This window comes from Spermophilus citellus (assembly GCF_964194105.1).
Source record: "Spermophilus citellus genome assembly, chromosome: 6".
NCBI classification, from domain to species: domain Eukaryota; kingdom Metazoa; phylum Chordata; class Mammalia; order Rodentia; family Sciuridae; genus Spermophilus; species Spermophilus citellus.
This window is the reverse complement of record NC_138187.1, coordinates 20458740-20485250: the sequence shown is the minus strand read 5'-3', so window position 1 is coordinate 20485250 and position 26511 is coordinate 20458740. Positions and strand designations below refer to the sequence as shown.

The 26511-nt window shown below is 54.2% G+C and overlaps 3 protein-coding genes across 10 annotated transcripts; all 3 read left to right on the top strand.

The window, feature by feature from the left end:
* The first annotated feature begins 360 nt into the window (after positions 1–360).
* Positions 361–11863, top strand: NFATC2IP (nuclear factor of activated T cells 2 interacting protein). The gene is made up of 8 exons (XM_081299606.1): positions 361–845; positions 1615–1687; positions 3416–3536; positions 4156–4236; positions 4328–4514; positions 5850–5994; positions 6428–6537; positions 9727–11863. Exons 1-8 carry the CDS (start codon positions 444–446, stop codon positions 9883–9885), a joined length of 1278 nt encoding a protein of 425 aa, XP_081155732.1. The 5' UTR covers positions 361–443; the 3' UTR covers positions 9886–11863.
* Positions 11864–13630: 1767 nt separating this feature from the next.
* On the top strand, positions 13631–21344 carry SPNS1 (SPNS lysolipid transporter 1, lysophospholipid). 3 transcript variants are annotated; one of them, XM_081299604.1, is made up of 14 exons: positions 13631–13771; positions 13888–13958; positions 14501–14792; positions 14876–14941; positions 16395–16531; positions 17588–17739; positions 17829–17895; positions 18634–18779; positions 19059–19214; positions 19518–19707; positions 20003–20068; positions 20318–20416; positions 20635–20806; positions 21049–21344. In XM_081299604.1, the coding sequence occupies exons 3-14, from the start codon at positions 14552–14554 to the stop codon at positions 21141–21143; spliced, it is 1587 nt and encodes a 528-aa protein (XP_081155730.1). In that variant the 5' UTR covers positions 13631–13771; positions 13888–13958; positions 14501–14551; the 3' UTR covers positions 21144–21344. The 3 variants fall into 3 exon arrangements, with proteins under 3 accessions (XP_081155730.1, XP_081155729.1, XP_081155731.1); XM_081299603.1 differs by having other exon boundaries at positions 13636–13958; XM_081299605.1 differs by lacking the exons at positions 13631–13771; positions 13888–13958 and adding an exon at positions 14055–14261.
* Positions 21345–21532: 188 nt separating this feature from the next.
* On the top strand, positions 21533–26220 carry LAT (linker for activation of T cells). 6 transcript variants are annotated; one of them, XM_081299613.1, is made up of 11 exons: positions 22058–22532; positions 22618–22652; positions 22857–22944; positions 23088–23152; positions 23252–23281; positions 23369–23432; positions 23509–23612; positions 25340–25393; positions 25567–25629; positions 25701–25787; positions 25952–26220. In XM_081299613.1, exons 1-10 carry the CDS (start codon positions 22243–22245, stop codon positions 25778–25780), a joined length of 873 nt encoding a protein of 290 aa, XP_081155739.1. In that variant the 5' UTR covers positions 22058–22242; the 3' UTR covers positions 25781–25787; positions 25952–26220. The 6 variants fall into 6 exon arrangements, with proteins under 6 accessions (XP_081155738.1, XP_081155735.1, XP_081155739.1 ...); XM_081299612.1 differs by having other exon boundaries at positions 21533–22532; positions 23252–23432; positions 23509–23603; XM_081299609.1 differs by lacking the exons at positions 25340–25393; positions 25567–25629; positions 25701–25787; positions 25952–26220 and having other exon boundaries at positions 21533–22532; positions 23509–25204.
* Positions 26221–26511: the final 291 nt, after the last annotated feature.

Here is a 26511-nt window from a genome sequence, read left to right as displayed (position 1 = left end):
CAGTCGGCTGTGGGCTGGGGGGGGCCGTGGCCGGATACTCGCGAAATCTCAGGCCTAACTTGGCAGCTCGTGAGGCGTTTCCCGCGCCTTCTTCCGCCTCGCTGAGCACTACAATTCCCAGGATGCCCCGCGCCTCCGCCACCGAGAAGACGGGTCTCTTCCGTGGCGGGTCCGGGGAAAGGCTCGTCTGAAGGGAAGAAGCCCGGCCAATGGGGGAGCTGGACGCAATCGAAACCTTCGCTGATTGCACCGAGGGGATTGGAATCTTTGGCGCCTTCGTTTCAGTGGTGGGTGCGTGATGGACGGGTGAGTTGACCAATGAAGTGGCAGGGGGCGGGCCCAGAGCGTGCGTGCGGAGAGGGATGCTGGCCAGCGGGCTGTTCGCCCAGTAAAAGGCGTAAGTTGCTGGAGGGGGCGGCCCAGAGTGAAGGCGGGCGTGTGCCATGGCGGAACCGGCGAGGAGACGGGGTCGAAGGCCCCGAGGCGGCGGTGTTGGCCGAGGGGCTCGGGGAGTCCGGGGCGGTCGGGGCCGGCGTCCTCGGGCCCAGCGGTCTCCAGCTCGGCGCACTCCGGACACAGTGCTGGTGGACTTGGTCAGCGACAGCGACGAGGATTTCGTGGAGGTCGCGACTGCGCGCGGTGCTGCGGAGCCAGCTGTCTCGTCCCCGATTGTGGTCCCGTCTCCGGAGTCCCCAGTGCCGGCCACACCCCGGGCCGACAGCGACAGTGACAGTGAAGGCGCCGACGCGCGGCCTGCGGGAGCCCAGCGGACTCTGGTCCGGCGGCGGCGGCGGCTGCTGCTGGATCCGGGGGAGGCGCCGGTGGTTCCGGTGTACTCCGGGAAGGTGCAGCCAGGTTCTCGGGAGGGCTAGCGCCGGGGGCGAAGGGCGGGGGCCTGCAGGAGGGCTGTGTTTCGGGTGTGCGGGGACTGGGGGCTGGGGGTGGCCTTGCCGGGCTAAACAGAAACCGGGGCTCGGGTGTCGGAAGCGGAGAGACGCGAGGCTCCTGGGGCACCTGCAGATTGGGGAAGTGAAGGGACTTGGGTATGTTGCAAATATGGGGCTCTGTTGTCTTGGGCATAGGGAGGCAGAGGGACTGGGATTTGGGGCATGTTGAACTTTGAGACTGGAGTCCATTGCTAAGGAAGCCAGGGAGCTGGGGTTCATAGGGAGGGATTCAGAAGGACTGGGGGGCTCGCTCCAGGAGGCCAGGGTCCCCAGGTGGTAGGTTGAGCGAGAGGGCTGGGGTTCACTAGTAGTCTAGGGTAGAGGAATAGCTAAACACCTGGTTAAAAGAACTATCGCTCCATCTTCAGAGTGCCTTGGGGAAAGGGGCTTGGTACTACAATTTTGGATCCTGGGGGAGCTGGGGATATGGCTCAGTGGTAGAACGCTTGCCTAGCATGCATGTGGCCCTAGATTGAAACCCCAGCACTGGAAAACAAGAAAAATGGGATTCTGGAGAAGCTGGACTCCTCTGAGTTGCCTAGAGTGGGCCATAGTATCCTCATCCTTAGGGAGGACATAGGAATTGGGTGCCAGAAGAATCATCCTTCATGTTCCCTTTTGGGAGGTGGAGAACTTGGGACTGATCCTCCCTTTTTTGTCTTTACAGGTGAAAAGCAGCCTCCACCTCATCCCAGATCATGTGTCCCTCCTGAAACTCTGCCCTGAAGGGGCTGAGGAAGGTAAGGGAGCATGGGCTTCCCCAAGGAGACTTTCTGGGGTTTACATCCAGTTATCTCTCTCTACTGTGGTTTTGGAATCCAGCCTAGGGACTGTGCTTGTACTCCATCTGGGAGCCACATTCCCAACCCTAATTGTCTTTTGAGACTCAAGGAAAGGACATGGGAGAGGGGACTCTCCTACATTCTACCTATTAAAAGACTCCAGTCCTGGAAGGAGCTGGATTGTTAACTAGAAAGCACTGGAGCCAACTTAGAAGTGCTGTCCAACCACCCTTTTCCTGACTCTTTTTTTAAAATATATTTATTTTGTTCATTTATTTTTATGTGGTGCTGAGGATCGAACCCAGGACCTTACTTATGCTAGGCGAGCGCTCTACCGCTCAGCCCCAGCCCCAGCCCCAGCCCCAGCCCCTTCCTGACTCTTAATAGACAGAAGAGTGTATTAATATAGATTTTCGGGTGGCACCCCCAGACATTCTGATTCTGTGATCCTAGTGGGGGCAGGGGAAGGGGAGTGTTTAGAATTTGTGATATCTTGTTACAACTGCACCAAGTCCATGGGAACACCCTGGAGCCAGAAGGATGTTCTTTGACTCTTATCAGGGTTGCACAGCCTTTATCCTCCCCCAGTCCTGTGTGATTTTTGCAAACCACCCAAGGACAGTGAATAGGAATCAAGTCTAATAAGGAAGTGATCCCATCTGCAAATGCAGACCTTGACCAAGACTTTGGTACCATGAAAGGGTACCAAATACTGATTTGGCTTGGCTTCAAGTCCCAGCCCTAACTCTCAATAACTGTGTGACCACGGGCAAGTTATTTAACCTCTTAATGCTTTAATTTTCTCATTAGGAAAAGGGGGATAATATTGGATCTATGTTAAAATGATTTTGGTGAGAATTATTTTAAGGGAATATATAGAGAGCTGTTTCTTGGCAATGTATATAGTTTAGAACAGTACCTGGAAAGTAGAAGTACTATCAGAAGGTACCTCCATCCTTGCCATTCAAAATGTGGGCCCAACAGTTGGGCATCCCCTGGGAGTTTGTTAGAAATACAAGATTTCATGCCTGTGACAGCTGCCTTGTTTAGATAGGACAGAATTGTTCAACCTCAGCGTTACTGATATTTTGGACTGCAAAGTTCTTTTTGTAGGAAGGCTGTCCAGTGTACTATAGGAACTGACTTCTGTTCACTACCACATCATAACCCCCTTCCTGTCCACATTGTGACGGCAGAATTTCTCCAGACATTGTCACATGTCCCCTGGGAGGCAAAATTGCCCCTTGTTGAGAACTCCTGATCTAGAGTTCATTATTGTTTCATTTGTGCAGTACTTATTTTGTGGTACTGGGAAAAGAAACCAGGGCCTTGTGTACGCTAGGCAAGCACTCTATCGCTGAGCTACACCCCAGCCCAACAGCATTTATTTTGATGTTTTATGTTAAAATTTATTGGCATTGAGCAAATGGGAAAAAATTCTGTGTTTTAGAATAATATTTGTTTTCTTTTTATTAGAAATATAAGTTAAAAATGGTGACTTAACGGGGTTCCAGTCTCCTTTCTTTTTAGTTTGTTACGATGTTAGGGCCTGGAACATGCCAGGCAGGTGCTCTCCCCCTGAGCCACACCCCAGCCCTTGGGCCTCTCTCAAAGTCTTTGACTTGTTTCTTCTTAGTAGCCCCCCACCCCCTGGCCAACCCTCTCCACTTTCTCCTCTGCTCCCAGAGGCAGATGTGGCAGATGCTAGCAGTCCCCACCCTGAGGATCCCCCACGTCCAGACTCTCCCTGGAAGAAGAAGCTGAGGAGTAAGGATGAGAAAGAAGAGAAGAAAAAGAAGGTGTTTGAGTGAGTGGAGCTGGGCTCTTGGGCCCCGGGGACAGGAAGGGAGTTAGGTTAGTGAGGCAGGCAGGACCTTTGGTGGCTCCTGAAAGGGAAAGGAGAAGGGATGGAAGGGGTGTTGAGAGCCAGGTGGGGAATCAACCTCCTGGTTGAAGAGGAGACGCCCCCCAGAACCTTTCAGCCATGGAAGTGGAGTCTGAGGTGGGGTAATGCAGGGGGAGCGTGTGCTCACATTCTACCAGGTGCCTGTCTGCCGTCTTCTCTGCTTCTCTGTCCTCTTCTGTTAAGAGGGAAAGTCGTGGTACCTGTGTGAGAGTTGTTGAGTAGAGGAAGAGTAGTCACTGCCTATATCTGTTATAGATTATTGGACATTAACCTGGGAAGTGACTTATCTTCAAGTGAGACATTTTCTTCCTTTCATATTTAGGTCTTGTAAATATAAAATTGATGTCTTGTTCCCTGTCCCTTACCTACCCCTGTCTTCCAGTAAAATAGAAATTACTAGAAAGTGCTTTCTTTTGATTCTCCAGCTCCCCTCAGGTTCTTGGGGATCCACAGCCCAGGAAGAGAAGTGGGGGCTGGAGTCTCTCCTTTGCCTCATCCTGTCCCTCTCTTCTTTCTACAGGGCTCGGGACACCTCTCCTCTGCCCCCACCTCCACCAAGGACAAAAAGCAGAAAGCATACTCGGGCACTCCAGAAACTGAGGTGTCGGGGGCATGGGGCTCTGGATGGGGTGAAGGAGGACAGTTTGGGAGGGTGGCTGACCTCAGCTGACCCAGAGTCCTGTTGCACCCAGGGAAGTGAACAAGCGCCTCCAAGATCTCCGATCTTCTCTGAGCCCCAAGCAGCACCAGGGCCAAGGCCGCCAGAGCCAAGACGAGGAGGTGGTCATAGTGGAGGGGCCCATGCTCCCAGAGAATCCCCGGCTCTTCCCACTCAAAATCCGGTGCCGGGCTGACCTAATCAGATTGCCCATCAGAATGGTAAGTGCCTGAGGGCCACAGGAGGAGGACCAAGAGCTGCTTTGAGGAGATGATGCCTGCAGGCGGGTTCTGGCAGCAGGGACTGCGCCTTCCTCTTCCCATCCTGCTCTGCAGAGGTGCCTTCTACTCTCCCCTGCGTGTCTGGCATCCTCTCTGTAGCTTTTCCTTACTCTCCCTCTGGCGAACTTCCTGCCCATTTCTCAAGGCTCCACAGAAGCCTCATATCTTCTTTTTTTATTTTTTTTTTAATTTGTTTTAATTAGTTACACATGACAGTACAATGATCTTGCCGTGTCATCTCTCCTACAAAGTGTTTTCTCCTCATCCATCTTGCTTTTTCCTCCCCAGGGCTCTGTGCTCCTCTGTGCTTGTTCTCACTGCACTGGGCACAGCAGATGTCACTCAGTCATCCTGAGCCCCTCCAGCTTCCTGGAAAAGGCAGATAGTTGGGTGGGGATGGCCCCAGTTCAACACTAAGAATGATGGCAGAACCGAGCACTCGCTGAGTGCCCCCCGTGCGTGGCTCAGAGCAGCCAGGCCAGGCTGCAGCAGGCAGCCCAGGACCCCGTCAGAACACAGCCTCTGCTCTCTTTGCTCTGTGGGGTTTAAAGATCTGTGAGGGGTGGGAGTGTCAGTGTAGGGTGCTTGCCTTGCACCTGCAATCCCTGGGTTTGGTCCCAGTACCACAAAAGAAAAAAAAAAGTTTGTTGCCAACCTTTGGGTTACTACAGGTAATCTCAGGCAAAAGTCCAGATTTCTGGCTTCTTTTAAAAATAGGTATGTTGGGCTTGGTTGCAAATATCTGTGATGCCATAATCCCAGAATTAGGAAGGCTGAGGCAGGAGGATTGTGAGTTCAAAGCCAGCCTCAGCAATTTAGCAAGGTGCTAAGTAACTCAGTGAGACCCTGTGTCTAAATTAAACATAAAAAGGGTCTGGGGATGTGGCTCAGTGGTTACACACCCCTGGGTTCAATCACCAGTACTAAAAAAAAAAAAGGAAGGTGTAATCAACTGTCCCTCTTCTACCCGGTGACAGTCAGCTGAAATGGCCATTTTGAGGGGACATGCCTTTCCCTGTTGTAATCCCCGCTGTTCCCTTTTTTCTCCTATGCCATGGCTGCTTCATTTCTTTGGGCTGCTCACGTGAACCTCTTTCTGACATGACCTTGTTCTGTACTTGCCAGGTAAATATGGTGAGACTCACGGCTGAGGAGTTCAGCAAGTAGCTCAGGCCAGAAACTTGTGGTGGGGACGGTGGGCGTGGGGTGGGGGCGGGGCGGGGCGGGGAACTGGAAGGTGGGAAGGGCTCCTTTGCTTCTTTTTCCCCTTCTTAGTCGGAGCCCCTTCAGAGTGTGGTGGACCACATGGCCACCCGTCTCAGGGTGTCCCCAAGCAGGATTCTTTTGCTCTTTGGAGAGACAGAACTGTCCCCTACGGCCACCCCCAGGACTCTAAAGCTTGGAGTGGCTGACATCATTGGTGAGTGGAAGGAGGTGGGGCCTCAAGGAGGCTCTTTATTTTGTGCAGTACTAGGGGTTGAGCCCTGGGTACTCTGCCACTGAGCTGCGTCCTCAGAAAGCTGCATGAGACCAGAGCCTTGTGTTTGGGGCGGTGAGGATAGGGTGGGGGTAGAGCGGGGAATGTGAACACAGAAAGGGCTCTTTGGCTTCTTGTCCCCCTTCTTAGTTTTATTTTTTAAATTTTGAGACAGGGTCTCTCTGAGTTGCTAAGGCTGGCCTCCTACTTGCAATCCTCTTGCCCTAGCCTCCTGGGCGCTGGGGTCTAATGCACGTACAGCCACACCTGGCTTGAGGAAATTTTGCCATGGAAGGAGAGAATGGGGACAGGTCCAGAGCGGGTTGCACTTCCAACCCCCTACTTAGGCCTGGCTTCCTGATTCTGCCTCCCACAGACTGTGTGGTGCTAGCAAGTTCTTCAGAGGCCACAGAGACATCCCAGCAGCTCCGTCTCAGGGTGCAGGGGAAAGAGAAACACCAGATGCTGGAGATCTCGTTGTCTCAGGTGAGTGGGAAAGAAATGGCTGTCCACACCCTCCCCTTCCTTTACTATCTCTCTGTCAGTTGGCAGGAATGGACTCCTCCTAACCCTGACTCACTGAGGACACTACCCTCCATATTGGGCACACGCCTGGCCTAGGAGGTGGGGAAAGCCCAGGTTCAACTTCCCTCCCTCTTCTGTTGGGAACCTCTGTTCTAGTCTGTATGTCCCCTCAGTCTCCTGACTCCTTCCAGTCAAAACAGACATGATCTTTGTTTTTTTTTTTTTTTGTTGTTTGTTTTTTTTTTTTTCATTTCAAGTTTTTTTTTTTTTTTTTTTAAAGATAGAGTGAGAGAGGGAGAGAGAGAGAGAGAGAGAGAGAGAGAGAGAGAGAATTTTTAATATTTATTTTTTAGTTCTCGGCGGACACAACATCTTTGTTGGTATGTGGTGCTGAGAATCGAACCCGGGCCGCACGCATGCCAGGCGAGCGCGCTACCGCCTGAGCCACATCCCCAGCCCCAGACATGATCTTTGGACAGTGACTAATAAAAAACAACCCAACAGAAAAATAATTAAAGCCACTTTTTTTTGGTGGTACCGAGGGATGGAACCCAGGCCCTGAGGGCATTAAGCAGATACTCTACCACTTGTAAGTGCCAGTGTCTGTGCTGGGGATGATTGCTGTCTGCTCAGGTATTATATCACTACAGTGTGACCTGGAAAGCCTTACCTGGGAAAGTCCTGTTGTGGACTTCACTTAACAAATAAGAAACTCAGAACTGGGGGTGGAGGAACTTGCTGTATCAGTTCTTATGGCAGCTGTTTCAAGATACAGGTAGTCCCCGCTGATCTGGGGTTTACGTTCTTAGGTTTCAGTTACCCATGGAACTGTGCTCTGAAAATATTAAGTGGAAATGTCCAGAAATAAACAATTCATAGGCTTTAGATTGTGTACAATTCTGAATAGTGAAATAAAATCATGCACCGTCCTTTGTCATCCCACTCTATCCTGCTGGATGGACCTTCTCCACTGAACCCTACTGTGTACACTAGCTGCTGCTTAGTAGCTACCTGGGCTATCAGATTTACTGCTGTGATATTACAACACTTGTGTTCAAATAATCCTTATTTTACTTAATAATGGCCCCCAAATAAGAGTTGTGATGCTGGCAATTTGGATATGCCAAAGAAAATCTGTAAGGGGCATCCTTTATAAAGTGAAAAGATATAAGTAAATAAAATAAAGGCATTGTGTCCATCTACAACTAAATATACACACACACATACACACATATATAAATATATAGTTGGGCACAATGGTACACGCCTGGGTTATCAGACTCAAAAAGAAACTTAACTCAGAAAGAAACTATGCGTGCTGGGGATGTGGCTCAAGCGGTAGCGTGCTCGCCTGGCATGCGTGCGGCCCGGGTTCGATCCTCAGCACCACATACCAACAAAGATGTTGTGTCCGCCGAGAACTAAAAAATAAATATTAAAAATTCTCTCTCTCTCTCTCTCTCTCTCTCTCTCTCCTCTCTCACTCTCTCTTTAAAAAAAAAAAAAAGAAACTATGCACAGGTGTCTGAGCAAATGAACAGAAGATATATATGTATATCCCCAGCCCTATTTTTTAAAAATTTTTTTTTATTGTTGGTTGTTCAAAACATTACATAGTTCTTGATATATCATATTTCACACTTTGATTCAAGTGGGTTATAAACTCCCATTTTTACCCCGTATACAGATTGCAGAATCACATCAGTTACACTTCCGTTACATATTGCCATACTCGTGTCTGTTGTATTCTGCTACCTTTCCTATCCTCTACTATCCCCCCTCCCCTCCCCCCCAGCCCTATTTTGTATTTTATTTATAGACTGGGTCTCAATGAGTTGATTTAATGCCTCGCTTTTGCTGAGGCTGGTTTGAACTCTTTATCCTCCTACCTCACCTCCTGAGCCACTGGTATTATAGGCGTGCGCCATTGCGCCCAACTATATATTTATATATATGTGTGTGTGTGTGTGTGTGTGTGTGTGTGTGTGTGTGTGTGTGTGTATAAGTGTGTGTGTGTATAAGTGTGTGTGTATATATATGTGTGTGTGTGTGTATATATGTATGTATTTAGTTGTAGATGGACACGATGCCTTTATTTTATTTATTTATTTTTATGTGGTGCTGAGGATCGAATCCAGTGCCTCACATGTGCTAGGCAAGCGCTCCACCCCTGAGCCAGAACCCCGGCCCTACAGAAGGTATCTTGAGACAGACCACAGTCGTATAACTTGTATTACAATGTACAGTATATTGTTAAAATTGTTCTAATTTTATTATTGTTGATTTCTTCCTATGCCTAATTTATAAGGAAACCTTATAAGAGTGTATGCATAGGGTCTGGTACCATCCATGGTTTTAAGCATCCACGAGGGGTCTTGGCTCACCTTCCCCCTGAAGAATGGAGCACTACAGTACCAGAACCCAGTAGCTTAACTCAATAGAAACCTTCTTTTACACTTGGGAAGATTGGAAGTCTGAAATCAGAGGTCAGCTGGATGTGGTGAGCCCTTCCTTGCCTCCTTCTGGTTCTGGTGGTGGCCAGAGTTCCCGGCTGCAGCTGCCTCTGTGCTCACATGTGGTCTCCTGATGTGTCTATGTCCCTGTTTTCCTTGTAAGGACATATTAAAAACAACAAAAAAAAAAAGTTTATTTTGAGACAGGGTCTTGCTAGGTTGCTGAGGCTGGCCTCAAACTTGTGATCCTCCCAAGTTGCTGGGATCATGGTTTAAGGATATAAATTATATAGGTGCCCTAGCCCATAACACTTGTCTAACATCACGCATCCAGTAAGTGGGAGAGCCAGGCCCCAGCCAGACCCTTCTCACCTCAGAGTCCGGGCTTCCTTGTGGTCTTGCTTCCTTATTGTAAGGGAGGTGACTGGGGCTGGAGGACGTGCCGAACCCAGAGCTTACACCCTATCCCTTGGGTTCTGTGGCTCCCACTCTCTTCTTGAGGAATCTGAGGCCAGAGGGAGCAGAGGACTCGTGCCAGTGCCCAGAGGGGAACCAGGCGGTGCTGACTGCTTGTCCCCTCGCCTTCCCTTCCAGGGCTCTGCCCTCACTGATTTGGCTGCTTGTCCTCCTGTGCCAGGTTCGCTGACCGTCGCGCAGTCTCCCGGCCCCTCCTTTACATCTGTGTTTTCCTCTCCAGGATTCTCCTCTCAAGACCCTCATGTCACACTATGAGGAGGCCATGGGACTCTCTGGACACAAGCTGTCTTTCTTCTTCGATGGGACAAAGCTTTCAGGCAAGGAGCTGCCGGCTGATCTGGGCATGGAATCCGGGGACCTCATTGAGGTCTGGGGCTGAAACCCTGTTTGGAGGCCCCTCCAGGACTTGGGGACAAAGCTTTTTTGCCCTCTCAGGGTTAGCAGAAGCTGAGTTAGAACTTATCTTTAAGCTGAGGCAAAATCAAGGAGTGAACTTTGACTCCATCTCCTGTTGACCCTGGTCTCCAGCCTAGCTGCTTGGTTAGTTGTGTAGTGGTCGTGGCTGCCCTGGGGGGCCTGTGGCTGCATGACAGGTCCTGCTGAATTGTGCAGTCCCCAGGACATGGAGAAGATGTCTCCCCCCTCATCTCTCACCTTCATCTCCTGTCTCTTCCTCCAAATGTCTGTTCTATGAACTGTTGCTCTTATTCAAAGAGTAACTTGAAGTAAATGAGGGTTGGGTTATGGGCTTCCAGGCCTGGGACACAGGGCCTTAGATCACATCAAGGACCAACAGCGGCCTTATCCTCATTTGGGGGCTGGGAATGCAGTTTGCTGGTGGCACGTTCTCCAGAATGGTGTCTGGGCTGCAGCTTAAGCCCTGCAACACTCTTGAAGAACGAAGGTACTAGGGTCTCAGCCACGGCATCTCCTCTCCCCAGGACCCTTTAGAGCCCCCTTTCTGGTACACACTTCCTGGTGCACACACTTGAGGCAGAACTGAACACAGCCATTTGGTTTTGGACTTTGGGATTACAGTCCTGTGCAAGGATCCTGGTTTTGTGGCGTTTCTGCCTTTCTTCCCACCATCCTGTCCCATCGGCACCCTGTTTGTTTATTCTATATCTTTGAATATCACTGTGTCCTTATAGGATACGGTGTTCAGGAGTGAATATGCTTTTACTGTTGTGTGAGATTGTGGTGCAATAGGTTTCACTCAGTATGTGTGGAGCTGTAGCCTCTGCTCATTCTAGATCTGTCACGTGGTACCCCATAGGGGCATCGACGCATTTCACTCACACGTTGCCTTAAGTAGCGGACACCGGGGTGCCACCACCTCCTGGCACCACATTCCAGGCCACGATCAACATCCTTTTCGGTGTCCCTTCTGCGCTCGTGTGAAACTTCTCTAGCATACACACCCAGGATGGGGTTACGGGTCACACAGGCTAATCTCTCTGGCCTTCCACTTGAGGCTTCCTTACTCCTCATCCTCCCCAGCACTTGGTACTGCCCAACTGTCTGATTTTTGCCAGCCTGGTGGGCCCAAGGGGCACAGCGTTTAATGTATTCCCATTGGATCACCAGTAATTTGGGGGATCTTGTCGCCTACCCCTCGGCCCCGCTGGCTGCTCTAGGAATGGCTCCTTTTCCCACAGGACTTCCTTTTTGTGTGTTGTGTGTGTGTACTCTGAGGAGTTCCTTATATATTTCTGGGTAATTGCAAATAACTCAGAATGGCACTTTGTGAATCTAGGGATCCTTCACCGAATAGACATTCTTAATTTTAAGGTAGACACATTGTTTTGTTTTGAAGTTTGTTGCTTTTTGATTTATTTGAAATTAGTTAAGATATTTTCGTTTCCTTATGTTAGCTCATTTGTTTTCCTTTCATGTTGAGTCCGCAGAGTTCGGCTTGGTCCAGCTAGGACACCCTGGGCACTGCCCTGGCTGGCCACTGTTCTGAGCGGTCCAGCACTGGCTCTCACTAGTTAATGCCAGGCTCTGCTGGTTGGAAAAGATTAAACATCACCTTGAAACTATTTGATATGTACCTTTGTGTGTGAGACCAAGTTTTATTTTTTATCATAGAATGAGCCATTTTTCTCAGTTTTGTCTACTAAAAAAAGCCATTAATCTTTCACTGATATGTGGTATAATTTTTTCAAAAGTATGTCAACTCCTTAAAAATGTTTTTGTTGGACTGCGGCATTCCTTTGAATTTTATAGCATGTAAATAATCCATGTATAGTCTAGCTCTCCATCTTTTTTTGCAGAATTTTTGTATCCATTAGTAAGTTTGAGCACATAAAAATTATGTATTCAATCTCAACAGAATAAATGGGAGTAAACTTGTATATACTTAAGGATTTCCATCTTTCTGGTCCTCATGTGACCCCTCCACTAAGATACTTGTGACAGAATCCATTATTTATGCCCTCACATCCATTCTTCTCCCTTCCAAAGTAACAGAACTCATGGCTTTTAGTGAAGTACAGAGAACCTCAATAAAGAGTCATCAGCTCTCTGGGTCTGTGAAACTGCATCTTGTAGATTCAACCAACAGTGGGTGCAAATATTAGGGGAAATAAATTCTCTCTGTGCTAAACAGGTACAGATTTTTTTGTCATTATTCCCTGAGCGATGCAGTATTCAGTACTGTATGTCATCAAGCTAGATGTGACCAAGGACCAATTCAGGCCTGCGGGGTGGAAGTGGAAGAGGAGTGCTGCTACTTCCAGGAAGTGGCTCTAGCAGGCAGCGCGTGTCCATGTCCTTCCCCTTTGCTTACTTCCTGCCTGCTGCCTAGGAGTAGAGCAGTTCTATGAACAAGAGGGGACCTTCACAATGGGAGCCACATGGGAGGACAATGAGGAAGGGACCTGGGGCTCACCCTCCACGTAGGTACCTTGCCAGCCCCACAGCATTGACCTGGGGTAGTTACTTTACAGTAGTCCCCCCTTATCTTCAGGTTATATGTTCCAAGACAATCCCCCATCAATGTGTACCTAATGCTGTACACACTGTTTTTCCCTATAAATACATAGCTATGATTTATCAGTTAGATTTTAGTTTACAAGTTAGGCACAATAAGAGATCAACAACTAATACCCAAATAGAGCAGTTACAACAATATACCACAGTAAAGGTTATATGAATGTGGTCTCAAAAATTCTTACTGGCTAGGCGCAGTGGCACACATCTGTAATCCCAGCAACTCAGAAGGCTGAGGCAGGAGGATAGCAAGTTTGAGGCCAGCTGCAGCAACTTACTGAGACCCTGTCTCAAAATAAAAAGGGCTGGGGGGCTGGGGGTTAGTTCAGTTGGTAGAGTGCTTGCCTTGTATGCGCAAGGCCCTGGGTTCAATCCCCAACACCACAAAAAAAACCAAAACGGGATGGGGATGTGACTCAGTGGTACAGTACCCCTGGGTTCAATCCCTAGTACCCATAATAAAAATAATTCTTACTGCACCGAGCCGTGTTTTGGACTGCAGTTGAACACAGATTACTGAAACTACAGAATGTGAAACCAAGGATAAGGAAGAACTTGCACATTGTTCCTGCACATGTGAACCCAAGGCCTGCTTCAGAGAAGCCCTCAACCTCCCTGACCAGCTCCAGTACCCTTTACCAGGTCTATGACATCCACGTGCTGGACTTCTCCATGAGACTCCAGAATTTGTCTTGGATTTCTGGGGTCTTGAAGTTGCATCTTCAAATAACTATAATAATTTTACTTTTCAATAGAGTTTACTAAATGTAGTTTGGAGCCGGTTATCTCAGCGGCTCAGGAGACTGAGGCAGGAGGATCTCTAGTTCAAAGCCCGCCTCAGCAAAAGGGAGGCACTAATCAACTCCGTGAGACCCTGTCTCTAAATAAAATACAGAATAGTGCTGGGGGGGATGGGGCTCAGGGGTGGAGTGCCCCTGAGTTCAATCCCTGGTGCCCCCACGGCCCCCCCTTTCAAAAAAATAATGTAGCTTGGAGGTCATGCCGGGCCACTAAAGAACTACTCAAAGGTGTCCTGGGGCTGGGCTCCTGCCTCACCCGAGTCCTGCAGGTGGCAGTGTCCTTACGCTCAGAGCGCCTGCCTGCACTACACGAGGCCACCAGAGGGCGCAAGAGCTCCGGACCCCACTGCGGCCTGGGCGGCGGAGGACGCTTCTCTCAATGGACATGTCAGTGTCCGCAGTGGAAGCTCAGGACTGGGGAACCCGAACAAGACAGAAGGCGGCTCAACTTCACTCAGCATTCACTGAGACGTACGACGCCGCCGGCCACGCGCCGGGAGGAGGAAGCTGACTGCTGGGAGCGCCCGGCGTGGCTGCAGAGATTTACTATTTCCGAATCCCTTGCGATCCCATTCTCTCCTGATTAGCAAGAAGCCTGCCAAGTGGGCGTTCCAGATAAAGCCACTGAGATCGGCCGAGTCACGGGGACAACCTTCAGGTGGGCGGTCCCGGCCGGCCCAGGCGCGGGGTTGCCATGGCGCCGGTCCGCGGAGCCTCGGGGTTGCCGGCTAGGACCGGGTTCCGGATTACCCGGGAGACCCAGGCCGCCAGTCACGTGATGCGGGAGGCTGGCGGCTCCTTTGAGCTTCCGTAGTCCGGGCGGGTCACGTGCCGAGGGCTTGCACCCTAGGGCTCCGCCGCCAGCCCCCGCATCACATGACAGGCTCCCGGGCAACATGGCCGCCGCCGTGGTGCAGCGCTGGGGTTGAGCGACAGCGACCGTGCTGCGCCCCTGCCCGGGGTGAGGGGGACCTCAACCTGGGAGCGGGGCCAGGCCCGCCCTAACCCTATCCTGTCCCCAGCGTCACCTGAATTCCTTGTGTCCCCTCTGCGCGGTGGTCTTCGGGGAGAGCATGACAGGGCCCGGGGTCCTCCCCAGCCATGCTTATGCTCCGGGGCGAGCTCCTTACCCGACTCAGGGCGCGCTAGGATCCCCAGGGTTCTCCCCGACCTCCTTTCTCCAGCCTCCTCCTCTCGCAGGTGGATCGTCGGTGGGACCGGAGCGCGGGCGGGCGCGCGCCCCCCGGGACCATGGCCGGCTCCGACACCACGCCCTTCCTCAGCCAGGCGGATGACCCAGAGGACGGGCCGGTACCTGGCACCCCGGGGTTGCCGGGGTCGATGGGGAACGCCAAGTCCGGGGAGCCCGAGATCCCAGATCGCGAGGGGTTGCAGCGCATCACCGGCTTGTCCCCGGCGCGCTCGGCCCTCATAGTGGCCGTGCTGTGCTACATCAACCTCCTGAACTACATGGACCGCTTCACCGTGGCCGGTAGGTCCACTTCTGCCGGGGAGGGAGCGGGGTGCCCAGGATGGGGCCGCCTCCCCGGCTCATCCCGAGCGCTCTCCTTCCAGGCGTCCTCCCAGACATCGAGCAGTTCTTCGACATCGGAGACAGTAGCTCTGGCCTCATCCAGACCGGTGAGTGGAGGCCACTCTTGGCCACACACAGCAGCAGTTATTTCTCTAGGGGCCTCATTGATAAGGGAGGTAATGACTTTGATTTTGCTCGGGACTGACCGGTTAAGCTAGGGCATCACATTTAAAGGGGGAGTCCATTCGGAGTAAATCTCTGCTCTTCTGCTTACTGTGTGGTGATAGGTAAGGTGCCCGGCGTCTCTAGGGCTCCTTCTCTTTGTCTATAAGATAGAACTAGTAAGAACAGATCATCTCTTAGGACCAACTTGAGAATTAAATGAATTTATGCCTGAGAAGTGCCTGGTGCAGTGTTTGGAACGTAGTAGGCACCCTTTATAGATAATGGCAGGAGAAAGGTGTCTGGAATGGGAAAAGGTGAATTTTCCTTGTTCAGCTCTTTGGGGTGCAGGGAAGGTAAAGCCAGGCCCAAAGTCTTCTTTTCCTTCCTTCCCTCCTTCATTCCTCAAATGTTTCTGAGTACCTACTGTGTGCCAACTGCTGGAGGAAGTGATGATACATCTATAGGACTTTACCAAGACATCAGTCGGTATCTTCAAATCTTTCTACTGGGGGAGGAATTGGCTATTCCTGTTATTATCCCTGTTTTGCATAGGAAGTAGGTAATGTCACCGGCATCTTTTATAAGAAACTGAGGCTTGGAGATGAGTTTTGCCCAGGGTCAAGTTCCAGACAGAGTAGGGATTTTAATTCTCGCAGTGTTCTCTTTTCTACTCCAGACCAATGAGGAACTTAAGGTATGAAAGTCTGGAGAAACAAGCATGTGATCATAGGTCAGTGTTGTAAACCCCCGGAGAGTTACGTTGAATGGAACTGGCAATCTGTGCAGGGCGGGAGGCGGTTTTCAGTAAAACTTTCAATTAAAATGAGATCATTCTCCATAAGGATGAAGTATTATGTGAAATAAAATAAGTGTGGTAGGCAGGGAATGGCTATGTGGTGATTTGGAAAGGTATCTAGTCTGGAATCTAAAGGAGCCAAGCTCTGTGAACTCAGGGGAGAGGAGAATATGTTCCATATAGAAGGGGCCAGAAGGGGCCCAAACCCTTAAGATGATATTGACCTTGGCAATTGGGCTATTGGATGCAGAAGGGAAGGGAAAGTGGGTGGCTGTGAGGTTGACCAGGTGGACGGGCTAGCTCGGGGCATCATGGGCCACTGAGTTGAGCTTGAGTTTTGGTTTAGGCTGGGTAGGAGGGACTGGTATGGCGCCAGGACCATCCATTCTAAGTGGGAGTTTGGGAAAGTTGTTGAAGATGGGGACAGTCCGGCACTGATGGGTCACAGGACTGGGACGTGGGGATGGTGGCAAGTCCGTGAGGAGGAGGGGGAGGCGCTCTCTTGCTTAGTGTTTCCTGCATCTTGTATCCCTGAGCTGGGGTGGGAGTTGGGGGGCCCGGGAGCTGGGTCTGGGCTGTGACTCTCTCCTTCCTCCCAGTGTTCATCTCCAGTTACATGGTGTTGGCACCTGTGTTTGGCTACCTGGGTGACAGGTACAATCGGAAGTATCTCATGTGCGGGGGCATTGCCTTCTGGTCCCTGGTGACACTGGGGTCATCCTTCATCCCCAGAGAGGTGAGGCCCCGAGCTGGTTCCTGCTTCTGGCCACTCCCCACACCCCCATCAGTTTGCCGCTGCTCCTTGGAGTCATTTCAGCCCGGGCGCAGTGGTCCCTGCCACCTTCTGCCCTCTCCTTGCCTGGGTTCATCTCCACCCGTCCGCTTCCCCTTTCTTTCAGAACCTTCTTCTGTTTGTCACCCCGTTCCCCTGGTCATTTGCTCCTCCCCTCCACACCTAAGTGCTCATGTTTCTCTGCCTTGGGAGAAACCCTTCCCCTTCCTGGTCCGATTTCCTGAGAGGGCCCTTGAGCTCAGGGCCAGCGTGGGCGAGGGGACAGCCAGGGAGCGGCTCTCACTCTTTGCCCAACTTCCTCAGTTCCCACTCACCCTCGAGTGCTGCCAGCTGACTTCTGCCCCCACCACTCCATTGAACTTGCTCTTGCCAAAGTCAACAGTGACCTCCCAGTTGCCAAATGGGGCTCCCACTTCCTAGATCTGCTCCTGTTTGATCTCCTGGGAGCCCCGGTACCCCCAGCCCACTTTGTCCTTCTGGAAGCTCCCTTCTGACTTCTCGATGCATGTTCTGATTTCCCTCGCACCTCCCTGGCTGTGGCTTCTGGGCTCCTTTGGAATCTCCTCCATCTGCTGTCACTCTGCCCTGGCCTCTGTCCTCAGCCCCAGGCCCCAGGTGTACTCTCCTTGGTTGATTGTACCATGTTAGGTGTTGGCAGACACCTAAGGTCCTTATTCACCTTTGTCTTGGTGGGAGGGGCGTGGTAGCCACTAAGGTTTGTTTGGCACCTACTGTGTGCGAGGGAAGGAGTAGACCTTTACTGTGCAGGCCTCGCAGTAGCTGTGTGAACAAGTTATTGTTATTCCCCTTTTGCAGATGAGGAAACTGAGGCTCAGAGAGGTTAAGTTACTTTCTCAAAGTCCCAGCTAGTAAGTAGTGGACCAGGATTCCAGCCAGGTCTGTCTGATTCTAAAGCCCAGGTTTCTCCAGCACTGGCTGGGGAGGTGGCCTGGGAGGCTGACTCCAGGGTGGGCTGCCACCTCCCCTGTTCTTCCCCAGCGTTTCTGGCTGCTCCTCCTGACCCGGGGCCTGGTGGGGGTCGGGGAGGCCAGTTACTCCACCATCGCGCCCACTCTCATCGCCGACCTGTTCGTGGCCGACCAGCGGAGTCGCATGCTCAGCGTGTTCTACTTTGCCATCCCAGTGGGCAGGTGAGCTGGCCTTGGGCCTGGTGAGGGGCAGAGGGCCTAGGTGTGGGGCCCGGCTGACTGGCTGTCCCTTTTCCCCTCCTTTCCCCTAGTGGTCTGGGTTATATCGCAGGCTCCAAAGTGAAGGATGTGGCTGGGGACTGGCACTGGGCTCTCAGGGTGAGTTGGGTCACGTCCTGGAGGGAGGTCAGGGACATTCTCACTGGGCCCCCTTTCTGCCCTTCAGACACTTCCTTCTGTGGCAGTGCTCACTCTCCGAGCCTGCAGGAAACCTGGTGCCCTCACCATGAAGCCATGTGCTTGTGGGTATCAGAGCCCATGTAAAACTGTAGGCCCCGGAAAGTGGCTGCATTTGCTTTTATAGTGGAAAGCCCCAGGGTGAGCATCAGGTAAAGCTGGATCCAGGGCTCCCACGCTGTCAAAGGAAGGAGATCATTCTCTGTTTAGCTTCCTGTCCTTGATGCTAGCTTCATCTTCAGGTGTGTGAAACTCTAAATGATTCTCTTTCACCTGAGCAACTTGGGCATGTTGGATCCTTGGGCAATAATCCTGGTGGTGATGATATGCGGTTCACAGGCCTCCCATGAAATCAGCCACCAGCACTGGGGGTTAGCGGTGCTAATTTTGGCCAAGTCTGAGATGCTGTTTGAACCACGTAGATTGACAGCAGTGTGTGAGGGGGGTGCTTTCTCAAAAGAAAACTAGGGTTCTGTTGTCAAAGGAAGCAAAGTTAGCCTTGCAGAAATAGGGTGGCCCCCAGTGACACCCCCCACTTCTCAAATGGGGGCTTGGCTTCCTTGAGCCGACACCTGAGGGGTCTCCACTGTCACTCTCCCCCAGCCTAGAGATTGAGTGTGTCCTGCCCTGTGCCCTTTCCTAATCCTGCTGTTTCCCCAGGTGACACCAGGTCTAGGAGTGGTGGCTGTCCTGCTGCTGTTCCTGGTAGTACGGGAGCCGCCACGGGGAGCTGTGGAACGTCACTCAGATTCGCCACCCCTGAACCCCACCTCGTGGTGGGCAGATCTGAGGGCTCTGGCAAGAAAGTGAGTTCAACCCCTTCCCAGTCCAGCATCTGAGGCCCCGGCATCTATGGAGGCTGAAGTGGGCCGGGACTTGGTTGTCTGCCAGCTGCCCAGGAATGACTAGGACAGTCCCGTTGCTACTGCCCCCTTGTGTCAGCGTCCTGAACCACAGGCCCAGGACCAGTGGGCTAGCCTCCACTCCCAGGGTTCCGACTTCAAAAATTAAGCCAGGAGGGAGAAGGGTGTCCTTCCTACCTGGACGGCTGCAGGACCTGACACCTCCCTCCCCCACGTCCGCAGTCCCAGTTTCACCCTGTCCTCCCTGGGCTTCACTGCTGTGGCCTTTGTCACGGGCTCCCTGGCGCTCTGGGCGCCCGCGTTCCTGCTGCGTTCCCGTGTGGTCCTGGGGGAGACTCCCCCCTGCCTCCCCGGAGACTCCTGCTCTTCCTCTGACAGGTACCCAGATGGGGTGGGCAGGGCCGCCTGTAGGTGGCAGGGGTGGAGAGCCTGGGATTCCGGGTTGGGCAGGAGGCTGAAGCCCGGCTCTGTGCCAGGGTCTCAGTCTCTGGGTCCGGGACACGTGGCGGGATAGCATCTCCTCTCGGGGGTCCGTGGACCGTGGGTGCTTTTCCTGAATAGACCTGGGTGCGAGGGTGGCTGGGATGAACCATCTCCCCCCCCCCCCCCCAGGCCAGGGGGACCCGGCGGGGCCCTTGCAGGCTGAGGGTCTAGTCCCCACGCCCCACCCCCACCCCCTAGTCTCATCTTCGGGCTCATCACCTGCTTGACCGGGGTCCTGGGTGTGGGCCTGGGCGTGGAGATCAGCCGCCGCCTCCGCCGCTCCAATCCTCGGGCCGACCCACTGGTCTGCGCCGCTGGCCTCCTGGGCTCTGCACCCTTCCTCTTCCTGTCCCTTGCCTGCGCCCGTGGCAGCATCGTGGCCACCTATGTAAGTAGCTAGCAGGGGTCAAGGGGACGTTCTGGGTTCAGGGTGGAGGAACTGGGGTCAGGCAGCAGAGTGGTTCAGAGCCTACTCAAAGCGGAATGCCTGGTTTCGAATCCCATCTCTGGTCTTTCCCATCTGTGTGACATTGAGCAAGTAGCTTAACCTCTCTGTGCTCAGTTTTTTTAATCTGTAACATGGGACCTGCCTCACAGAGGTGTGGTGAGAAGGGGTTAGTGGGTGAGCCTGGTATGTAGTAGACCCTTCTTATAGTGAGACCCCCACCCCTCCCACCCCTCAGATTTTCATCTTTATTGGAGAGACCCTGCTGTCTATGAACTGGGCCATTGTGGCTGACATTCTGCTGGTGAGTAGCTGGCAGCTCCAGGGTGAGCCTAGAGGCTGATGGGAGCAGGGGTTGGCATCAGGGGACATCGCTGGCTCTGAATCGTGGCCTTTCCTCCTTTAAAACCCAACCCCCCATTAACTTCTGGATGCAGCCCCGGGGTGCCTGTAGCCTGGCCTGGTCTTGACCTTGGGCCCAGACTGAGCCTTGGCCCTGGCCTGGCCCCTGCCTCTTGCCCTGGAGCCCCCCTGAGTCCCACTCCTCCCCCAGTACGTGGTGATTCCCACTCGCCGCTCCACTGCCGAGGCATTCCAGATTGTGCTGTCCCACCTGCTGGGCGACGCGGGGAGCCCCTACCTCATTGGCCTGGTGAGCCCCTGGGCTGGAACGGGGTGGGGGACGGGCCCTCATTTGCAGCACTAGCTGGTGGCCTGGGGGGGGGGGGCACTCGTCCCTGTTAGGCACCTCTGCCTGGTGTCTCCAACCTCCTTCCCTTCCTCGGGCTCCATGTTCCTTTTCCCTGATGTCCAGGGGTCCCCGTCCCCGGCTCCTGCCTGGCTCCCTCCGACTCCCTCTCCTCCTTGCAGATCTCTGACCGCCTCCGTCGGAGCTGGCCGCCCTCCTTCCTGTCCGAGTTCCGGGCCCTGCAGCTGTCCCTCATGCTCTGTGCCTTTGTGGGGGCGCTGGGTGGTGCGGCTTTCCTGGGCACCGCCATCTTCATCGAGGGTGACCGCCGGCGGGCCCAGCTGCATGTGCAGGGTCAGTGTGGTCTGCTGTTGTCCACCGTCACAGTACCATGTGTCTGTCCGTCCAGGCCTGTGTGCCCAGCACCTCCCAGTCCTCCGCTCTTCCCCCTTCAGGTCTGGGTCTGTCTGTCCCGCACGCCGATCCCTGTCTGTGTCTAGTGGTTCCTGCTGCTGCTCCTTCCGTGTCCCATGCCCGTCTGTCCCCCCACTGGCTCTGCCTGTCCATCCAGCCCTGGCTCTGACCCCTCCCCACAGGGCTCCTGCCCGAGGCGGGGTCCACGGACGACCGCATTGTGGTTCCGCAGCGAGGCCGTTCCACCCGGGTCTCGGTGTCCAGCGTGCTCATCTGAAGCTGCGTCACTTTGTCACTCGTCTGTCTGCAGGTCTACTGCAGCTGGCCCTGGGCCACCCCGCTGGGTTCCCTGGTCCCAGACCCTTGACCTGGCCCATTTCAGGAGGAGACCCCGGGCTGTGTCCCGCTCCCTGACACTACATGGGCATCGCAGAGGAGGATGGGGTCTGGGAGGGGACATCCCCTCTGCCCGGTGGCCCCGGGGCTTGGTGCTATTTGTAATGGGAATAAAATTTGTAGCCAGACCGCACGTGCCTGCCGGAGTCTCTCTCTGGGTGTAGTGGCCTCCGACCTCTGGCTGTGGGGATGCCCCATCTCCAGCCTCAGGGCTCCTGGCAACTGTGCGGTCACTCCTGTAGGGAGTCCCTGTCTTCTGGGCTGGGTGACCCCGAGGGAGGACTGCTCTCTGAGCTGGTTCAGTGTGACTGTGAGTCATGCCTGTGCTGCTCAGGAGCCCCCTCCTCCCGGCAGGCAGGCCTGGGGGCAGTGTGGTGGACGCTGCCCTCTGCCCCTAGTCTCCCTGCTCTCAGAGCCTCCCTGGGGCTGCCTCCCCCTCAAATGGGAGGCCGCAGAGGGCCCTGGGGCTGGCCAGTGCGCCCCTTCCCACCAGAGCCTCGCCCCTACCTGTGGCCAGCAGCCCCTCCTGAGAGCCCCGTGGCTCCTCGGGCCTCTTCCCCCTTCCCACAGCTGGGTGGGGGTGGCTGGGGGCGGGTGCAGCTGGCTGAGGAGCCTGATGACTTCCTGCCCTCACCCGGTGCTCACCACAGCTTCCTGCTGCGGGTGGCGGGCCAGCGGGTGTGGAGGAGAGGCAGGCGCCCAGCCGAGGGGCAGGGACGCCTGGGGCACAGGGACCACACAGGGTGATTGATTGGTGCCCCAGACCATAGCCCGGGCCCTGGTCCACCTAGGACCAGGGTCTCAGAGCCGGCACCCAGCCCCACTCAGTCCAGCAAGAGGAGGTGGTCCCGGAGCCCCCGGGAGGACACAGCTGCTCACCAGGACCCCCAGTGGGGGGCCCTCTTGGTCCCTACGCACCGCTGCAGCTGAGCCGAGAGGGGCCCGTGGGGCAGCCGGCCGGCGCAGGTGCCCTCCTGCAGATGGAGGTGGCCGGCCTGACCCCCTACCTGCTGGGCCTCCTGCTGCTGCCCCTCCTGGCCATGCTGCTGATAGCCCTGTGCGTGCGTTGCCACGAGCAGCCCGGTGAGTGGGGAGCTGGCGGGGACCCCAAGGGAGGCCCTGACCCAGGCCCCAAGCCCCGGCCCTCTTCACCGTCCCCACCTCAGCTGCTCCCTGGGACTCAGGGCCCCAGCACTTGTCCCTCTGCACCCCTGCCCCATCTCACCTGCCTGCCTCCCCCAGACTCCTACGACAGCGCTCCCGCAGACAGGTGAGTCCTGCCGCCCTCCTTCCCCCTGCCCTGGGGCTGGGACCGGGCCTCTCGGCCACTCACCCAGCTGTGTCTTTCCTCCCAGTTCAAACCCCACGAGCATCCTGATCAAACCTCCCTGTGAGTACAGAGGGTCCCTGCCTTCTAGTGCTGGGGAGGGGGTCCCCTGGCACGTGAGCCCACCTTGGGCTGCCCACATGGTTTTGTCCTGAGCTGTGATGGGAGGGGAGTGGATGGCCCCCAGGCGCAGGGGCTTCAGGAGCTGATTCAAGGCCTGGGGCCTGATGTCTGGAGTCCTTCCTTCCAACTCGGTTCTGTCCTCAGACACGCCAGTTCCCTGGCCACCTGCTGCCTCCTACCCACCTGTTATCTCCTACCCACCTCCAAGCCAGCCAGACTTGCTCCCCATCCCGTGAGTACCCCTCGACTGCTCTTCCCTCTCCAGATCCCACCTCCTGCCCCCTCCCTTTCTCGCACTGGGGCCTCTTTTCCTGTTGCAAACCATCTTGCCTCCCGAGCCTCTCCCAGGCATGACCCCTGACCTTTGACTCCCAGGAGATCCCCGCAGCCCCCTGTGGGTTCCCACCGGATGCCACCCTCCCAACAGGATTCAGATGGTGGTAAGGGCAGAGAGGGGCTGAGGGGCGGGGGGCTCTGCAGCTGGGCAGAAGGCGGACCCAGCCTGAGATGACCCCGTCTCCATCTTGTTCTCTCTGAAGCTAACAGTATGGCGAGCTACGAGAACCAGGGTGCGTCTGGGATCTCGCGTCCCCGGGCTAGGTGGGGCAGCTGGCATCTGTCCCAGGTCATGCTGACCCCTGTGTCATTGTCCCCAGAGCCAGCCTGTGAGGACGCAGATGAAGATGATGAGGAGGACGACTATCACAACCCGGGCTACCTGTGAGTGGCCAGGCGGGAGGTGGGGGCCGAGTGAGGCCAGGTGTCCTCGCTCACCTTCCTTGCTCTCTCCTTGCAGGGTGGTGCTTCCTGACAGCACCCCAGCCACTAGCACTGCTGTCCCCTCAGCTCCTGTGCCCAGTGACCCTGGCCTCCGTGACAGCACCTTCTCCAGTGAGTTCAGTATTTCTGTGTACCTCCTTTGCCCCGTGTGCCACCTGACCTTCTTCTCTTCCCTCTCCTATTTCTTTAATGATGGCTCCCCTTCTGTTCTCTCATTCATATGTTGGACTTCCTGTTCCGACTTGACTTTCTTTTTTTTTTTTTTTTACCTTTTATCTCCCCTTTGTCTTTTTCCTGTGCAATCATTGTCTGAGAGATTTCCTGACTCTCTTCTTCAATCCTTCTACTGCAACTTCCTTTCTCCCATCCGAAGGTCTTTCCTGGACTCTGAGTGTTCTTTTTGTATAGCTTCCTGTTCTTGTTTCTTTTTCTTTTTTCTTGTAGTGGGGATTGAATCCGGGGCCTCACCCATATTAGCAAGCACTAATAGAGGCCATAGCATCTTGCAAATCTCCAAGAATATTAGCTAGAGGTGGTCTTTTTTTTCTTTTTCTGGAGATTTTCTTCTGTTTCCTGCATCGTCTCGGTTTCTTTTGAGCCACCTTTCTCCTTTCCTGGTCTCATTGCAGGGCTTTCTGTTCCTATCCCCTCTCTGGACTAGTTGAGTATCCCTCATCAGAAATACTTGGGACCAGAATATTGGGTTTGGGAATATTTACATATACCTAAGGTGGTATCTTGGGGATGGGACCCAAGTCTAAGCATGAAATTCATTTATGTTTTAACATGTACCTTGTATCCATAGCCTGAAGGTAATTTGATACAATATTTAAAATAAGTTTCATGGTGTGCAATTTTCCACTTGTGGTATTATGTTGGCACCCAAAAGATTTTGGATTTTGGAGCTTTTTTAGATGTTGGGTTTTTGGATTAGGGATGCTCAGTCTGTATGTACTTGAGCTGGGCTGTCACTGCCATGCCTGGCTCCACTTGCCGTTCAGATCTCCAATGTGCCACCTCTCTTCTGGGCTCCAGACTGACTGTCCGAATGCTCTCATTTATTCACTCACTCACTCCTTCGTTCATTCACTTATCGGGCATGTCTGCGGGGCTAACATCAGGATGGACGAGTTAATGAGGCAGGCTGGGACGATAGAAGGACTATCACTTACTGAAGGCCTACTATGTGCCCTATGAAGAGTCGTATGTGTATAATGGCCAGGTGCTCTAGTGTCCGTCCCTTCCCCTCCAGCCCCTCAGTACCAGGGCAGGGTTTATTTATTTGTTTTTACTTATTTTGAGAAAACCTCCTTATGGTGTCCAGGCTGGCCTTGAATCCCTGGGTTCAAGCGATCCTCTTGCCTCGGCCTCCTGGGTAGCTGGACTTGGGGTGAACTGATGAGCAGCCATTAGGCAGGGCTTACTGCATGACAGGCCCCGTCCTATTACCTCTGCTTTAATTCCTACAACTCTGCGAGGCACATCCCTTCCTGATCCTGTTTCACAGTTGAGGAGACAGGCACAGAGAGGTGAGATAACTTATCTGAGGTCACACAACAGTTCCTTAGTGCTGGATCAAGGTTTGAACCTGGGCGGTCTGTCTGCAAGGTCACCTTGTCCACGTCCTCATGAAGAGACATCAGAGAATCCGACAGCATGGGGGATAAGTGACAGTTCTTCAGAACATTCCCTGCGTCCCTGTGCAACTGACTGGGGGTGGGTTGTACTGGGAGCCTCAGGGTGTCCCTGAGGCCCTGGACATCTGAATTGGGGGGCTCCAGGAATCTGTGACTGAAGGTGTCTAATGACAGCGGTGGGGGCGGGTGGGCCTCGATGGCTTCCCACAGTGGAAGATTACGTGAACGTTCCTGAGAGCGGCGAGAGCGCAGAGGCGTCTCTGGGTGAGTGACCGGGATCTAGTCGCCCACCCTGTCCCCCTCCATCCGTGGAGCCCACCCATGGCTGCCCACTGCCCCCTCCCTGTCTGTCTGGGGCTCCTGCCCTGCCCCCACTCCCTCAGTGTGACCTGGCCTCCCCTGGTGTGACCATCCCTCCTTCTGACCTGTCCCCACAGATGGGAGCCGGGAGTACGTGAATGTGTCCCAGGAGCTGGAGTCCGAGGCTCCAGCCAAGCCTGGTGTGTATGGGGGCAGGAGCGGGAGCAGGGGTGGCTTTCAGGCTGGACACCAACCTCCCATCCCGTCCCAGCTCCCCTGAGCTCCCAGGAAGTGGGGGATGAAGAGGAAGAGGGGCTTCCGGACTATGAGAACCTGCAGGAGCTTAACTGACGGCCTGGTGAGTGGCCCTCGTCTTCAGCACTGTCCTGGGCCGGTGACCCTCCCTCCAGGACCCTCTTGACCACCCAGCACCTCAGGCCTGTCCTTTCTGCTGTTGACCCTGCTGATGGCCCCGACCCCTGACCCACGGCCCCTCCGCCTCCCCCGCCCTGTGTGTTTCAGCCGGGGTCACGTCTGTCCTGGATCCAGCCTTGCGGGGCCGGCTGAGCTGGGCAGCTAGAAGTGGCTCTGGGGGCTCCACTTGGTACCCTGCCCTGACTCCAGCTGGACAACAGCCTGAGAATCCCCCCCTAACTTATTGTCACTTTGGGGGCCAGCCTGTGTCCCCCCCAATACCCTGCACCTTCTGACGTAGCCTGAGAATGAACCCCCCTGGTCCAGCCCCACCCTCTGTAACCGAATAAAGGCCGCGTGGTCTGTGGCGCCCTTGACTTTGAGGCCCCAGGGGCTAGAGGCTGATGAGGTTGGGGTGCGCCAGGTCCTGTCTGTGTCTGCGCTGAGAACGTGGGAGGGCACACGTGCGTGTGCCTGCGTGTCGGGGAGCCGTGGAGACCTGTGTGTGCGTGCGGTGGTCTCCGTCACCCACAGGGTGAAGCGCCTGGCCTGGTCCTGGGAGTGACAGCAGACACTGCCCGGCACACAGCTGCCTTTGGAGTGAGGCTGAGACCCAGGACCCAGGTCGCATTTCCCCACGAGGTGGTCCATGCAAGTGCAGCGCTGTT